We start from the raw sequence: 18052 nt of genomic DNA on the forward strand, positions 1-18052 counted from the left end.
ATAATTAAATCACTCAGAGTAAAACCCCTGAGTGCAGAGGAGGAGGAACAGAAATACACAGTTTGGAAGCGATTTCCAATAGAGAACGAACTCACCCCCCCATCACCCCGTTGCGCGGCAAGTAGATATTTATCAATATTCAATGTGGTTAAGGGATGAGCATTACTGTGTGATTTGTGATGTGGCTGCTTCCGCCACAATCAAGTCTTCATAGGATCCCTTCCTCTTCTCCGCACAAACACTTGGCATCATTAAGATGCAGCACTCAACGTGTTTAACATGCTTTGAATTTTCTTTTCTCTCTCGTCCCCTCTCGGGCAATTTAATAATGTTTGTTGTGCTGATAGTACACACATCCACTCAAACTATTCTACATTCCACAATTGCCGGAATTACAGACTCGGATAATGCATGTGAAATAGTGTTTTCTGTGATCTCATGCGTAATTCTGACTCCAGGCAAAACATTCTTTTCCCACTGCTTTACATTACAACCTAGTGTAAAACGGGGATGGTTTGTCAAATTCAACAAGTGGTGGGACCATACGGGTTGTGAGCTCCATACTCTCTCCATGGCCACATTAGAAAGCTGGCCACCCACCGCATTAGACTAAAATAGTCTGGACCCACCGATATTGGCGGGGTCGTCAAGAGTAGAATTGATTCACATGACCCAGATTAATATTCCATGACTGCTGGATGGGAGCCTTGTGAATGGTCTCCTACTTACCCGTTCCTCTTTGATTAGCCTGATATTATTGTTGAGGAGTAATGCACACAGGACTGGGAGCCGTGGATGCTGGCAGATGGGATATATAGTTGACATGGCTCTTTTCCAGCTGTCGTGGAATATTAACCTAGCCACTGGATGTGGGTCCTGAGAATCAGTTGGTTGAACTGTAGTCAACAGTCTGAATCTGAATGGGTTCCTGTTGATTTTCAACTTCTTGAATTTGGATCTAGCCATGGCTTTCTCATTGAGAACACAAGAGGTCTCGGCTTTGGGGGATTCGGAAGAGATGTCTGTCGGCTGAACAATCCTAATGTGTAGGTGGGCCTTTAGATAACGATGCAATGACTTCTTCTGAATGCACCTTTAATCATCTGATCATGGTACTCTGAGGTATTTCATGGTACAAATGAGCATATTTTGTGATTCTAGGGAAGTCCTCATTAGATATAGTGGCATTTTGGCCTTTGTTTACTGGGTGGGGGGCCCATTTATGACTTTTCCATCAGAACCTAGAACACGCAAGCTACACCACTGATTCACCACATGGACTATTGTTGTAATCTACATTAGAGGTCCTCAACCTTCACAATTACACCTCCACGCATGTACCAACAGCCATAGGATGTTTGTGTGCAGACATATCAATGTCAAAGACATGTAGGGTCATGTTTATGAACGTGAAGAACCTGCCAAAAGCAGAATTACTGTAGTAATATTTCATCAAGGGGAATTCTAGGACCCCACGATACACATGATGGTTGGATGATGGTGTCAGTATTGTATGTACTGACACCTAACACTTCCCTTATTATCTACACCAGTTGTTAGTGAGCTCCATAGTAGTGTCATGCAGTAGTTTTCTACTCTTTGTTGACCTCTTGCCATTTTGGTGGTAGCTTTTTTTGTAGACTAGAGTAACACTCTCTAAAGACTTTGGACTTTAGAAAGACATGATGCCTGGATAGTTATTGAATTGAATTACATTTTTTTTTAGTAATTAATGGACATGTACAAGTGTTCCAGGCTTGTTCTTGCCCTCAAGGTACAGGATATTAGTTGGTCCCATGATGTCTACAGCGATATGCTGATGTTCCCAATGCTCCTGCTGAAGCGTGTGCACAATGTTATTTTAGGGCATTGGACAATGTTTGGTTTCCCCCCTGATGGTGTACATTATGTTTTTGGGGGGTGGGTGGGGGTTAATACCTGGATAGGCAGTAGTAATAAATATTAATGATGGGTTATTTTCTTTTTTTATTATTATTCCTTTAAGTATTTTTTTGGGAGGGACACATATGGCATTAGTCATTCCTTATGTTTCCAATTCATTTCACGGAATAACTGTTGCCTTTTTATATCAGTATGTGTTATTATATTCGTATGTGCTATGGGTTATGTTATTAGTATGACTTGTTTTTCCATTCAGAGTTTTCCCCAAGATGTAATAAAAAAATGCACAGTTGTAGCTTTATAAATTACTGTTAAAGGGTCTTTCCAGCCATCTGTTTAGAATCCCCCCGTCTACTACTTGTCACAATATGTACACAAGAATTGATGAATCTGTTGACCCGCATTTCCATGTACATCACCCGTCTCTCGAATTTACTGTATTAAGCTGTGTTTTGTAACAGAATCTGATATTGCGATGTGCTTTTAAATATGGTACCTTTAAAGGGAACTAAATTGTGGGCAGCATGAATGAAGCCAGGCTGCATGATTGCAACCAGGTATATTTGTCTCTGAATCGCCCCAATGTTCAGAGAAAGGATAATTTAAAGGGCCACTGTCACCCCCTCCAGCCGTTATAAACTAAAAGAGCCACCTTGTGCAGCAGTAATGCGGCATTCTAACAAGGTGGCTCTTTTAGTTTTTTGTTCATGTGTTCCGAAAATAAAGCGTTTTGAAACTTATCCAAAATACCTGTCTTTGTCCATGGTGGCGGGTCCTCACTCCCCAGCTTGAACCGCTACTCTGCTGTCACTCCAATCTTCAGGGGCTTTCGGCGCCGCCCCCTCCGCGCTGTTTTCGCTTCAAAACTGGCGCCTGCGCTGTCTACTACTGTGTTGTGCAGGCGCAGTGAGCTCTGGCCGTCTGACGTCCCAGCCAGGCTTGCAGACTGTGCCTTTGCGGGCAGTGCGGCCACCCACCTTGGGAATCCCTGCCCTGCACTGTGTTATGCATTATGCATAGTGCTGGGCTGGGATTCCTGGGCATGCGCACTGCGTGTCAGCCTCTCACCCAGGTCCCCCGCCTTACAACGTCTGTATATTCAGCTGATCGTGCAGGAATTTTGCAAGGTTGGTTCTTTCCCGGCGATTGCTAGGAGGAGGAAGCACGATCAGCTGAATAGACAGACGCTGTAAGGCGGGGGACCTGGGTGACAGGCTGACACACGCAGTGCGCATGCCCAGGAATCCTAGCCCCGCACTGTGCATAATGCATAACACAGTGCGGGGCAGGGATTCCCAAGGTGGGTGGCCGCACTGCCAGCACAGGCGCAGTCTGCAAGCCAGGCTGGGACATCAGACGGTCAGAGCTCTCTGCGCCTGCCCCACACAGTAGTAGACAGCGCAGGCGCCGGTTTTGAAGCGAAAACAGCGTGGAGGGGGCGGCGCCAAAAGCCCCTGAAGATTTGAGTGACGGCAGAGTAGCGGTTCAAGCTGAGGAGTGAGGACCCGCCTCCATGGACAAAGACAGGTATTTTGGATAAGTTTCAAAACGCTTATACATGAACAAAAAACTAAAAGAGCCACCTTGTTAGAATGCAGCATTACTGCTGCACAAGGTGGCTCTTTTAGTTTATAACGGCTGGAGGGGGGTGACAGTGGCCCTTTAAAAATCTGCTGCTTCTCTCTGGGCGTCTTCTTGAGGATAATGCCCCCTTGGTTAACAAGACTAGATTCAGCTATAGGGAAGAAGGAGCCACAGCTCAACAATGGAGAGGCGCAGGAAGAAAAGAAAAATAACGTCAAGATCAGCAGCATTTTACCAAATATAAAAAAAACATATTTATGGCAAGAGACAGACCCTCTTTAACTTACATAAAGTTTATGATGATCCAGATAATCGAATACTAAGGTGTTACTTTAGTAATGTGAGTTTCGAGGTCATATTGCTATTATCATAGTATGTAATGACTATAAGCTGTGGTTGATTGCAGCATTTAGTTGCATCTAAGAGCAGATTTACTTTGTATTTCAATGCATTTTTGTCTTGCCTCCTGTTTTTGGAGAAACTAAAATTGTTGTTTGAAGAGTCTTTGAAACTAAGCTGATGCTACAGTGTCTCGCTGCTAGAATCTGTGAGCTAATTTTGTAAAAAGTGCTTAATTTCCCAACAGCACTCCCAGAGGAGAAAAAAGGTGTTACAAGGTGACCATTAAAAATGTGTTCTTATGTAATAAATATCCTAAACTCATTTTTACACCAAACACCCGACCAGCTGCCTGTCACTGTCAGTAAACAGATTTTTAAAGGTATTGTCCTGTACTTAAATATTGATGACCCATCCTATCCCATGCATTGTCGGAAGAAGAACAGTCTATGTTTGGACAGCCTCTTACATGATAGTGTTGTTACAATGAGCTGTCTTTGACCCATTACAAGAAACAAAAGTGAGGTCACACCTTCCAGTTATGTTCGCACAGGGTGGTCCGTGTTGGGCAGTCTCTTCTTGTTAGAAGAGTCTAAGTTGTTCCTGTAGTGTCTCACTGCTGGAATCTATGTTCTAGCTTGGTAGTAAGTGTTCAATTTCCTAACAGCAGTCCCAGTGGAGAAAAAAGGTGTTACATGGTGGCCATTAAAAATGTGTTCTTATGTAATGAATCTCGTAAATTCGTTAGATCAAACACTGGATTGGCTACCTGTTACCACTCAGTAAACAGAAGTTAAAGATTATACACCTGGCTTCTTCTCCGCTCCAGCATTCAACATCATCATTGTCCATAATCGTACTACTTAAGCTAGTACAGTCCTCCAGTCCCTCTCCTCCTTGACATAGTTTACAATATCGATTGTCCAGAAGAGAAGGATCATCTGGTACCAGTTAACTGTTTGTTCTTGGTGTTTAATAAAATTGAGCGGGTGGCGTGACATCTGCTTTACAGCCGAGCAAATTAACTGGGGCCACACCTTATGAGCAGAAAATAAGCCGTATAACCTTTGCACTTCGCAGAACCTATAGAAAATGCCAATAAAATCCAGGCTCTGCTTATCTTGCACTGTTTACATAAACATATGGATCATATTCGACGTCTACTGTCAGGAATGTAAAGGGATAATTGACTTGGTAATTCCATTTCCCTGTAAGCCCTTTAAAATGTATATTGACAGGACTTGTGGGCTGGTGAGATGAAAATCAAAAAGGACATAAATGGCAAAAATGACTTTATTGCAAGATTTGTAAACAGGAAAGTGAGAAAGATGAGATAAGTAGCGAGTGGAAAACTGAAGCTTGGAATTCGCTTTGGGAATGTAAGAAAGTAGAGAATATTCTTGTTGGACGTGATTTTTCTGTAATATTTGGAGGTGTAACTTGAAGGTTTTTGGGACGTGATACAATTTCGGTGATGGAGCCCCCAACAATCACACATCGTTTATAGTCCAGGTCTCCTGTTATTGGACAGAGGGGTCTCTTTGTACCTTCTGCAGCTGACATAAACTAACAGACGTAATGAGTTGGTCCTAAAACTCATTGATCGTAGAAAGTATTGAAAAGGACTACACTCAGTGGCACTGGGTAGATAACGCTTTTTGACCATGTAAAAGGCTTGTCAAGGATATTAATAAGGGTCTTTTTTTCCCCCTAGAAACAGTGCCACTATTGTTCATAGGATGTGTCTAGTAATGCAGTTTATACTCCATGGTCATTTCATTACAGCCTTGATGAATGTTTGCCAAACCGGCAATCTCAACTGGGATGACCAACCATCAAATAAGTGTGGTGGTTTTCTAGGCTTTCCACAGGTTCCAAATGAAAAAAACGATTGGGCATGTTAGACTTCATGTCCGACCCTTTATTCTCGAGAGATAAGCCACCACCAGAGGTGCACACCAAAGGCTTATCCCCCTCTTGTCATTGAGTGTAAGTTAGACTTAGGGCACATTCAGACGCTCGTATAAATCGGGAGGAGATCGGAACCCAATGCTCGGACTGGCCAGCGGCTCTCCCGAGCGTGACAGCTGTGTAGAAATATATGAAGCACACACTGGGGTTGAGTGAACCGCCAGCCAGTCTATGCTTTGCATTCTGATTTCCATCTGATTTATATGGCTGTCTGAATTCGCCCTTAAACAAGCTAAACCCATCAGTATCTGAGGAATCGATCATCTGGTATGTATCAAGGCCATTAGATGAAAGTTGCCAGAACCCAATGATTTTGGCAGGACCAGTTGATCATCTGATGTGTATGGGATCTCCTGATTCTCCCCCGACAGTTTGACGAGAGAAGATTCAGGCAGCCGATCCTTTTGATTTAATGTGAGACCGACTGTTGAATCAGTTTTACTATCTCTGCCCATTGAATTCTCATCCGAGCAGCTTGCTCATGTGTGTGTAGGGGAGTCAGGAGAGGGAAACATGGATTGGACATTTCCAATCCTTTATTTTCACAGGGGATAAGCACTGTGACTTGTCTAAACACGCCAATTTTGGCTGGACCATCTGATGTATGGGGGCTTCTGATTCTCTCCAACAGATCAGAGTACGGAAGATTTGGGGAGCCGATCCTTTTGTTTTCAGGGGAGATGGGCCGTTGAATTAGATTTGTCCTCCCTCCCTTTTGAATGCTCAGTCGAGCTGCTTGCTTCTGTGTATAGGGGAGTCAGGAGACGGAAACAAGGACTGGGCATGTTGAATTTGGACATACCCAATCCTTTGTTTTCACTGGAGGTGAGGGCATAGTGTTTTATTTCCTTCTACCTTGGTTATTTTTTTATAAGATTAATCGGTATAGCTATATTCTCCATGTACCCAATCATAGGAGCTCACGTCCACCCCTCAATGACTCTTCTTACTACTTGTAGTATTATTCTCTTTTCTTTCTAATGTGCTCACCAGAACGTGAATTCTCCTAAGTGTAATTTTCCTTTTGTGTGTCTACTCAAAACTAACGTTGTGATGGGTTCTTAAAATGTAATTCAGAGACGGAGCACAATTTCCACATCACAGGTGGCGTTAATATAGGCCAGTCCCCTAGGCTCTTGTCGCCACGAGTCGTGCAGCTTGTTTAGTGTCTGCATCCATATGGCAATCTGTCCCATTCATAGGAGAACTGCTGTAAATAGCTTTGCCTCTGGGTCCTGTGGTCACTGTAGTGAAAAAGATGTTAACTCTCAGTAGCCAACAATCCAGCAGTTTGCTCCATGTGAGTTCCCATGTTTAAATTACAGTGCGCTTAGAGGAAAATGACAAATACGTTCAGTTCTTTGTGGGGTTTTTTATATATTTTTTTTTAAGCCTGGTAACAGTCGAGTAACCCAGCAGGTTCTTAGACATTCTGTTCTATGACATCTCTTTCAGGGCAAAACTCGCTGCGGCAGAGACTTATCTCTATGTTTACTCAATTAAAAAAATAAAGAATGTCGGAACAAACAGCTACTATATGTTTTTCTATAGGCGGGGTTAATCATTACCCAGTGTAAAGAAACCAAGAAAAATCTGTGTACCTGCGTGCTGCGATAGCGCGATGACCTTGAATCTGTTACATTAATGCACTGCGTTCAAAGGTGATCCATCATTATGGGAGCATATTAGTTGTTGATCGAGCTGGGGAACGTTATTTATATTATGATATGTCTTTATACTTTACTTTAGTATTGAATAATTTTGTTATTTTTTTTTTGTAAGATTCTACCGCCATTTTTGTTTAATTATGGACAGTATTATCCTTAAAGTGGTAATATTGTGAAAGGTCAATCGGAAAGGTCTCCAGATTGCCTTCGGTCCCGTTCCCTGCATCTTTAGTCATCCTCGTGATACAAGAATGGCTTGTGTCTCCAAGATCGGGGGATTTTTGTGTAGACTGGCTCTCCATTTTGGCTCATAGAGAAGGGTCCTGCTAGATAAACCTGCTTTATGATGTCCATTTGAACTAATAAAGTATACGGACAGGGATTCTTTCTTACGAGACCACCCTTTTTAAATTGTTTATACATAAACACATATTGGCCAAAATTGAATTAGTTGGGACTGGACGACCATCTATTGAATATAGGTATATTCTGGCTCTCCACCAATGGTCTATGTCGGGGGGAAAGAAAAGTTAGACTTGTTGAATTTCAACATGTCTGATCCTTTTGTTTTCAGAGAGAAACGGCCAACATAAGTGCATCACCGGAGTCCGCAAATACATGTGATGCTCGTATGGAGTGGCTCTACCTTCTGGCTCATAGAAGGGGGTCCCAAGAGAGAAACCCCCTTTTATGATATCGACAAGGACTAATAGAGCATACGGACAGGTGTAGCCTTTATGAGACAACACTGTTAACGAATATTGGTCAAGACTGCTGATTTAGGTTGGATTAGACAACCATGTAATGCATGTTAGAGTGTCCTCAATTTTATTTTTTTAAGACCCTGAGTACTGTACTCTGTAGTCTAGTGTGGTAAAAAAAGTGAGTAAAAGTGCCACAAAAATTGCACTCGTAGTACTCTCCAACAGAGAGCCCCCAATAAACATACCTTGCCCCTCTGAGCCAGAAGGCCACAGTGATGGTCAGGGACTAGTAGCCTCGACTAGCCGAAGCCAAGGGAAACCCAGTTTTGCTCCCAGCATCTGCTTGGGTTCCCACTCCAAAAAAACTAGGAGCCATCAATGGTTAGCTCCCCTCCCGAAAGAGGAGAGCCAGTGGTCAGGGGGAGCGACACCTGATTGCCACACATTTCTTCCCTCTAGACTGATCATAAGGGAACTGCACCCTGAAAATTTTGTGAGCCATACAAGTGCAAAGGGGAACACACAAATGAAACAATAAGAAAAAAATAGTGAAGGTGTAATACTAGCCAGACGTTCAAATGGGAATTTAAAAATTCCCCATCTTGGCCAAAAGGCCCGGAAAAGGGTGTGGACTCAAAAGGAATGAATGGGTGAAATGTAGTACAAATGTGCCAAAAATCAAGTGGGTTTCCTATGCGCACCTGGAACCTCAGGCTCTCAAATTTACCCAACCTAAAGGCTTAGATGCTGGAGGGACTATATAAGCCACCCGGCGTACTTCCCAGTGTGCATGATGTATCGCTTTACTAGGACAGCCCAGGCCAAAAGCTGCCTTTTCAAATGATGCTACACTTTATCTTGGCTAAAATGCTGAGAAGCGATAGTGTCCTGATGTTCCACTAGGGCCGGGGTCACACTTGTGAGTGCAATGCGAGAAACTCGCACGAGTCTCTCGCATCAATACCCGGCACAGCCACCGGCACTCGGGACCGGAGCATTCAGCTGCATAGAAATACATGCAGCCGCACGCTCCGGTCCGGAGTGCGGGCGGCAGTGCCGGGTATTGATGCGAGAGATTCGTGCGAGTTTCTCGCATTGAACTCGCAAGTGTGACCATTGCCTTATGGTAAGAAGGGTATGCGCATATAAATAGTTCTATCTCAGATCTATGATGGCTTCTAAGAGGGTTCAACAGAGTTTCTGAAGGTTTGACAGCAAAACATACTCTTTTCTTGCATTCAAAAGTACCAAGACCTCTTACGAAAACCTAAAAAAAAAAAGTTATGTGATATTAAGACGACCTCCTTCTTATTGTCCCTATGACAAAAGGGCACTGACCAGAAGTAGACTTGTTGTAAAGAAGAGTTGAGCTCCAGAACTGCAATTTTTATTTTTTCGAAAGCCCAATTTACTTCCAAGTATTAGTCATAGTTTTACCGACTGTTAAAGGAACTCTTACATTTCCTAGATCCAGAAATAAAGGAAGTGTTGATTTTCCTTTAAACGCACACCAACACCCCGGTTTGGAGTAGTGAGGTTTCCTGAACCGTGAACGTCTGAACGATTTGACACATGTTAGATTTATCCTCAGATTTGTGAGTCAATGTCTGGCGGTGCACAGAATAGAAGTCAGCATGGTCCAGTAGGGAAATTCAATGCACAGAGGACTTATTAATACGTCATTAGATTATCATATTTGTGTTTTTCTTTTATCATTTTTTCCAAACTCTTTTCTTCTGGCATTTCAAGTCTCCTGCTATATTAGTATACGGCCTTAATAGAAGACTCTATTTAGTCGGTGGTTACTGAAATCTTTCCAGAAATAATGACTTTGTGCAACACCTAAAAGAGATTACACCCCTCCCGTCTAAATAGGGTTCATCAGTTGATGGAGAAGTTATGTGTGTCTGAAAAGCACGTGTTTGGGATCAAAGTGTCCTATGACTTGGATCAGTGCAGCTAAATCACAACGTATTGATTGGAAGATTTCTGAAGGATTAACTCCTTACTGTAAGCTCTCTAGTGAACTTCTAGAAGAGCATCCACATTCCGTCATCCTGATTAGACTTGAGATCCTCCTTGAAATACAAGGACTCTAATCATCTACACTATTGTTCATTGATCCCATGAGACCCATTTTAAAATTGTTCCATCGGATCTTGAGGACATTCCAAGACCGGACACCCAACAGTTTGGATGTACATTAAAATAATTGCCAGTAGTCTAGAAAATTGCCTGGAAAAAATGGCTCTTCATGGGTTAGATGACTGTAGGCTTTTGAGTTTTGATGACAATTTAAAGTCTCCTCCTCCCGTAATCTGCTGCCACGACAAGAGGCTTGTCAGAGATTAGTGCTTTCAGATGTGTTTGGCTCCTCATTAATGTCCTGCATTGTATGAAAAAGATTATATACTTCTGTTAAAGCTAAACATCCATGTTGGTTGTGGATTTAGGGGTTTAGCTTGTGAGTGAAAAAACTTACAAAAAAAAAAGTTTCCATCACAGTGAAGTGTCTTCTTGTAATGTTTTAGATTCTTTGGAAAATAATAATCCCTCCATACACTTTAGGCCCCCCCACCAAACATCACAGATGACTGACTGAACGGTTTGGGAGATCGTTCAGCAGTTAGTTATCTTGGCGGTCTCTCCCATACACATGAGCACTCGCTTGGCCGGGTGCTCCTGTGTTCTTTATAAGAGACTGGCTGGAAGACATCGCTGGCGGCAGTTTAACTCTGGAGAACAAAAGGGTGGGAAATCCAAAGTGCCATCAGTCACCTGTCCAGCACACCCATACATATTAGACTCTCGATATTGGATGATTCAGCCGACATTAGTCTAGTGTGTATGGAGCCTTAAACTAATGTCACCTGAACCAGACGATATCCACCGGTTCGGCAAACAGTAAAATCTGTATATGGGCCCCTGATAGATGTTTGTTAGGGAAGTTAAGCATCGGGCATGTCCGATTTCAGACTGATGATCTTTTTGTTCTCCCCGACCTAAGGCACCACCAGAGGTGTCTGGCAGTGGCTCCCTAATACAGTACATAGGAGCGCTCATCAGAATGTGCACCCCTGTATATGGGAGAGTTGTGTAAAATAGCTGCCGGCTGATCCATTGTTTGGCCATTGGTAATGTAAAGTGTGTGGTTGGTTTAAAGAGAACCTTTCAGCACAATTTTGTAATCTAAAGTAAAAACATGGTTGTAATGGTGCTGTGATGTAGATTGGATTGATACCTTTGGTGAAGAAATCCACTTTGATGTTCTTCATTAATCATCATTTGAAATTTCTGTGCACAGGGGCGAGACTGTGCACTGGATCTTCTCACTTTCTGTAATTTCCCAGCCCCCTCTGCCTGCCTCCAATTTTTGAATGACCTGCCCCCCCCTGTTTTTAATCTCAGCAGTGACCTGTCATTCAAGGACTGGAGGCAGGTGGATGGGCTGGTGAACCACAGACAGGGAGGAGAAGACCCAGTGCACTGTCCAGCCTCTGTGCACCGAAACCTAATTCGCAGAAAACTTCAAATGGTGATTAAAGAAGAACCTCAAAGCGGATATCTTCACCAAAGGTATGAATTTGATATGCATTACCTTACCTTTCCAGACATGATTTTACATTAGAAAATCATGCTGAAAGGTTCTCTTTAACCCTTGCTGTGACGGCATTGACACATAACGTCTCCAAGAGATGGTACATTAGGTGGTTACCTAGTAGCCCGTCACTTTTGGCAGGTGCCACCAAATCTATAGATTAGGACATTATAGGATACTTTACAACTTTTACTTGCATTGTGGGTATATTTAACTAGCTATCGATCTAGAAACATTGGTCCTCTTCCACCATGAGATAATCCATTTCTTGGTGGTACTTAGAGCACTTCATACATAATTTTAGCAGGTCTTGGAATGCACCAACTCTTCTTGCAAAGATCTAGTTGGTGTTGGAAGTCTTAAAGACTCCATTGCAAAAATGTATGAAAATTAGCTCTACTGCAGAACGCAGAAAATTGTCTATTTAGCGTCTCTAGGTAGCTACCAATAGTTGGTGCTAGATAGACTGTTTCCTACTCTTCCTTACGAGAAGAGTAACGAGAGAGTAAATTAGCGCTTCTTACGAGAGAGCTAATTTACATAAATAATTTTCGCCAAATAAACATTCTAAAGGTGTCCTGAAGGACCAGACCAATAAGGCTGGGTTCCCATTGCGTTATGGGACCGCGTTTAACGGACAGCGTTGCACGGCGAAATTAACGCCGTGCAACGCGTCCGTTAACGCGCCCATTGAAGGCAATGGGAACGCGCTTCACTAGCGCGTGCCATGTTCGGCACGCGCTAGCGACGCGCCGGTGATTCCTGGCGCGCCTCGGACGCTGCAAGCAGCGTCCGAGGCGCGCCCGCGGTCCGTTCCCCGCTCTCGCAGATCGGGGATCTGCAAGAGCGGGGATGTTACCGCGACCCCGACCGCAGCCCCATAGAAAACATTGCGTTAGCGCAATCCGCTAGCGCTTGCGCTAAACGGATTGCACTAACGCAATGTGACCCTAGCCTAAGAAAACTGGTCTTGTAGGGTTAATTCATAGGCCTATTACTCATGCCTTAAAATGTTGTTTTCCTGCAGCGTCTAATACACAAAAGAACAACAGGTCTCCACTTGTTTTTGCATGCAGGGCATTATTAGGAACAACAGTTCATATGCATAAAGAGTTATTTTTAAAAGGCTTTGTTCCTTCTCCGTCTCGTAGGCCGTCTGGGGATTTCTATCTGTTTATTTGCTCAGAATTGAAATCAACTTGTTGATTATCCATCACTGATTTGGATGTGTCTTTCTTATTCTTTTAGTGCAGCTCATGAGGATTACATGCAGAATCACCCCTTATATGGACACGGCGTCTGCAAGTGGCCGGGATGTGAAGCTGTTTGTGAAGATTTCCCATCGTTTTTAAAGTAAGTTTGCGTTCACATCCAAGGTCATCACTCAAAAACTTATTTATATAATGCATTTATTTGTATTTACCTTTTTTTGGCCTTGATTTTTTTGTGTTTATTTTTGTATTAAGGTGAAAGGAGGTCTTGCATTTGTAAAAAAAGTCGATGTGCTCATAATGATTGGCTTAATATATCTCCAGATGATGAACTGTAGGATGAATGCTCCTCCTAAGCCCCCTCAGCACTTGCTCGGCTAAGCGTTTGTTTCCAATGGCGAAAGAAGGAAAGCTTGAGGTCACACATCAGGCTTAGAAATTCAACATGCCCAATCCTTCTGTCCCTGGATACCTCCATACATAGATTTGGCCCCCAAAATTGGTACAGAGCATACCAATGTCTTTTGACCTTCTCTCTAGTGATGAGCAAGCGTGCTCTGCGATGGAGTTATCTGAGTATGCTCGTGTGCTAATAGAGTATCTTTGGCATGCTCGAATACTATGTCTCGCGGCTATTGTTTGTTCGAACATAGTATTCGAGCACACGGAAGATACTTTATTAGCACACAAGCGTGCTCAGATAAGATCTTATGTGAGCACGCTTTCTCATCACTACTTCTTCAAATTGGGCATCAGGCTTTGAAATTCAACATGCCCCATCCTTCTTTCCCTGAATGCCCCCATACATAGCCCCCAAAATTGGTACAGGACATGCCAGTGTCTATTTTGACCTTATCTCTCTTCGTTGGTGACCCAAAGTGTAACGTAAAGGTCATGGGTTCCGATGCAAAATCTGTAAAAAGGCCCCCACATTCCATGGGCCATTTAAAACACTTGTACCGTCTTGGGCGGCAAAAGAACCTTTGGCCCATTGGGCATCAGGACCTCAGTTTGACTGCTGCCCCTGCACCCTCTATAGCTACTGGCTGACTGGGTCTGTTACCTTTACACCCTCCCATGCAGTGGCAGACACAGACAGAAGAGAGCCCCTATGCAAAAACAGTACATTTGGCTCTTTGCCATCCAAAATCTCATAACTATCAGTGGGCCCCGTTGCCTCTCGGGCTCCTGTGCGGCTGCACAGTTTGCACCAATGATATGTTTGCCCCTGCTCCTATGATACTTTGTCATAGATCACATATTTCATATCTGTTTACCCTTGTTCCTTCTTACTACTTCATTTAATGTGTCCTACTTATATAAAGGGAGTCTGGCAGCACAAACCAAGAAAAGGCACTCGGTGCATTCTTGGAGTGGCCGAGCAGTTCTGTGCTCCACCCACTTGCTTGTTTTGCATTTATCTTGCCCTCCTCTTCCTTCATTGACAACTCTGACCTTACAGGAGCATGCCTGATAGGCCTATATATCTCCTTACTCCAGCATGTCACTCTCCGCAAGGAGAGATATTACCCTTTTAGACCCATAGCAGAGTCCTCTCATACATGAAAATCTGATCTCTTGCATAGCACTGATGAGTGGCAACACCCCTGAAACACTGTGTCTGCAAATATAGATTCTGGTTTGCCTTTTATCTTAAGTCATGTGGCAAGGCTCATTAATAGCTTTACATTGACTTTTAGAATTGCTACTTACAGTAGGTGACACTAGAGATCAAGTCGTCTTCCTCCCTGAAGAGGAAATTTGCATAGAAAGAGGACAACATTTTGGCTTTTTTGAGCAATTGTTAAATTTTAGCCCTTTTCTATAAGTTACTTATCCTCTCCCCAGCTGATTTTTTTTTTTATTCTGCCCCTAATGGACAAGCATATGGATCGAAACCAGTCGTTAATTGTTCTTGTTTGTTTGCTGAGCTTTTCTCAATTTTTTTAATCCTATTTTGATGATATTTTTACATCAAGCTCTATACCGTTTCTAACCGGGGAACACTAGAGGGTTAACTACAAAAGAAATTATGCTGTTTGATGTCAAATTCTTCACGTTGAAAATGTTTGTTTTGTGGGTGTCGGCTTGTTTTCTAAAGAATGAGGAAGTGGTAATTACGAAGAACGTAAGCGTACAGATGGCTTTCACCTAGCCCGGGATTAACTGAACTTTTCCCCCTTTGCATATTTTGTTTTGTTGTTTTTTTTTTGCTGCAAGACCAGATGCAAGTTGATCAATCTGTCCCCTAAAAAAAGTAATAAATAAATTAAAAAAATAGCTTTAATAACTTTTCATATATTTTTTTTCAAAGAAAGTGTAGCCCATGAGAAGGGTACTGGTAAGAGCTCTCTAATGTTTTCACAAGTGTTTTTATCGTGGTAACATCTTGCTTACTTTAGTTGCTTGCCTAAAACTACTTGGAACATGTTAAGAAAACATTTCAAAAAGGTTCCTACAAAGAGGCTTTTGTTTAGCACTAACTGTGAGGCTGTACAGCTCACAAAGGTGTTAACTTTCAGCCCCTTAAGCACTTCCACATGAAATTCCAAGATCGATGTTTGTGGTTTTGGAAAAACAAAGTGTATGTTAAAGGAACCAGGTATACGCTGGTACACGCTCAAGTGGCACGGAAATTGTATGTTGTTCCATACACATCAATTATGATCATTTGCATGTTAGTCATCTTTTTTTCTTTAAAATTACATAGAAAAAAATTGAATTCAATAGATTTTGCTTTGTAATGCATTTACTATTAATTATTGAGCCTGTCCGCACAAAATGAGTGTGCAAACCACACTCTGCACCCTTGGAACGGCACCATGGTTCATTTTACCTTCCCACCTACTGGTTTCGCAAACATTTCTATCCCCTTCTTTAAATGACAGAAGTTAGGAGAGGGCGAAGATCGATGGAAAATAAGTACGGTAGGCAGGAAGGTGCACCGGAATGCTTGACCACACCAATGGTGCTTCAAGTGCCTGAAAATTCATTGTCTGCAGAAAGACTCCCTTTAACAAAAGTACTGATTTTTTTGACCTGTTAATGTGGCGGGTCCACAATGTAGGGAAAAAATTCGATTTTCATCTGTTTTGATCACATCTCACAATGTTACTGACCCTTTACTGATCGCGTCCTAGATCCTTCTGATGTCTGTTCCGATCATTAGACTTAAAGACCGGCTTCCCAACCTGGTATGAGACCACAAATACACCAGTATTTAGCTAGTGTCAAACTGGTTGAGGGCTGGATTCGCACGTGTAGGAAGGAAGAGATGGGTATTGAATTCCATAGACATTGGATAAGGCACTTAAACCTGCCATTTTTACCTGAGTGTACCCTACCCTTTAAAAGATTTTTTCCCTTTTCTGTAAATTTTGATCCCAGGATGTATTTTATTATAAAAATATAAAAAACAAAACAAGTTATTCGTCGTACCTGGGTCCACCGCTGAGTCTCTGCCGCTCCTCTCAGTATCTGGTGTTGGCTGTGGCAAGGATGTCACGTTGATTGGCTGTTGTACTATTAATGTGCTTAGAATGGGGTATTCCATCTACACAGGCAGGGCCACTGAGCTGACTGGCTGCTGCGCTTCTCGACGTGACGTTAGCGCCACAGCCAATACCGGGAGCAGCGGAGGACCCATGGACAATTAGTGCCCAGTGACCAAGATTTTCCAAAAAGAAGCAGGTTATTTTTGTTGTATCTCTGCTTGCTTTTGGATTCACTGGTGGCACTGGTTAAGTAAAAACCTCATCAAAAATTGAAATGTGTTGTCCTAAATAGCTGCATTTCCCATGACGCGATTGGCCATTGTAATACCACCCATTATAGCTTTCTCCAATGGGTGCCAGTAGACAGCCCACTTTATTTCTCCTGAAGGAGAGCTAATTTGCATACTTTTTACCAAAGGAACATTGTTTGTCTTATAAGGCTCAGTTAGCTGGAATCTGTAGCCTCTTGACCCATTGAAAAGTGTATTGTTAATAAATCTTATCAAGGCTCCACAAAAGTTGTACTTAATGTTGCATCCAGAGACGTCTAAGGGCCCATAGGTTATCTCCAGATGAGGGTTTTTTTCCTCAATCAACATGAAAAAAAAATGAAATGTTATCCTGCCCCATAAAATGCCAAATTGTAGAGTAGAATGCTTCCATGGAAGCATAGAAACATTATGTAGTCCACCTCGGTAATTGTTCCTATCACCCAACAACGTACTTGACTATATCTAAAGTATCAACTTTGCAACTGTTTTTGTAATTTTTTTGGGGTGGCTTATGTATAGAATTACACTCTACCATCTCAGAAAACTCATGACCTCATACAGACCTATTCATTTCCATATCTTGTGTTGGTGTGACCCATACTGTTCGAGACCTTGTAGGACACACAGGTCATTTTGGCCTAAATACGACACTGCCCTCTAGTGCTTCCTAGAATGGATCATTGTGCCAGATCATTGTGCCGCTCATGTCCAGCTCTGGGGATTAACCACTAAGAGTTCACGAGGCCAAGCCTGTAGTTTTGACATTCTGGGAGGGAAAAGCGCTTTATGCTCGGAGTCACGCATTGTTCTTCATTGCTCCACATACGTGTGCATTAAAAAAAAAAAAATCACTCCAGCTACTGAGGTTACTGTGCACATTAATATTTCCGGAGCGTAATTGGAAAGTATTACTTGGAAGACAAGGATCATCTTCAATTCACACTTTTATTGACACTGGTGACCATATTACTGCTATGTCTAAATGCTGAAATTTATTGTTGGCTGTAGTGTCACAAAAGTCTGAGACAGCGATTTCTCTATTCAATAAAAGTAGTTAAAAACCTTTTAGAAAATCCATAATTTTGATTGCTGGTACTTCATAAATGTATAAATGATACTTTTTAGCTGTCTCTTTAGGGAAAAATGAGTTTTATCACCTGCAGTACCTGGGTTAATGAAATTGTGTGTTGGAGTTTAGCCAGAAGAAAGAGATGAGATCATTCAAATGCATTGATACTGGTCCAGGTTACGGCTCGGCTTTGGAATTGTAAAAAAAAATTTCTATACAATACGTGTTGTCCTTTTTCTTT

General features: G+C 42.4%; 1 protein-coding gene across 19 annotated transcripts in view; it reads left to right on the top strand.

The window, feature by feature from the left end:
* The window catches only part of FOXP1 (forkhead box P1), a 704299-nt gene that overhangs the window by 625249 nt on the left and 60998 nt on the right, over positions 1 to 18052 (top strand). For 10 of the 19 annotated variants that reach the window (XM_069736485.1, XM_069736483.1, XM_069736488.1 and 7 more), the window contains 2 exons: positions 11576 to 11743; positions 13014 to 13118. In XM_069736485.1, the coding sequence (XP_069592586.1) occupies positions 11576 to 11743; positions 13014 to 13118 (273 nt within the window). The remainder of the gene's footprint in view (positions 1 to 11575; positions 11744 to 13013; positions 13119 to 18052) is intronic. The other 9 variants (XM_069736493.1, XM_069736494.1, XM_069736496.1 and 6 more) reach the window with 2 other exon arrangements.

Source organism: Ranitomeya imitator, chromosome 8 (genome assembly GCF_032444005.1).
Source record: "Ranitomeya imitator isolate aRanImi1 chromosome 8, aRanImi1.pri, whole genome shotgun sequence".
In the NCBI taxonomy this organism is placed as follows: Eukaryota; Metazoa; Chordata; class Amphibia; order Anura; family Dendrobatidae; genus Ranitomeya; species Ranitomeya imitator.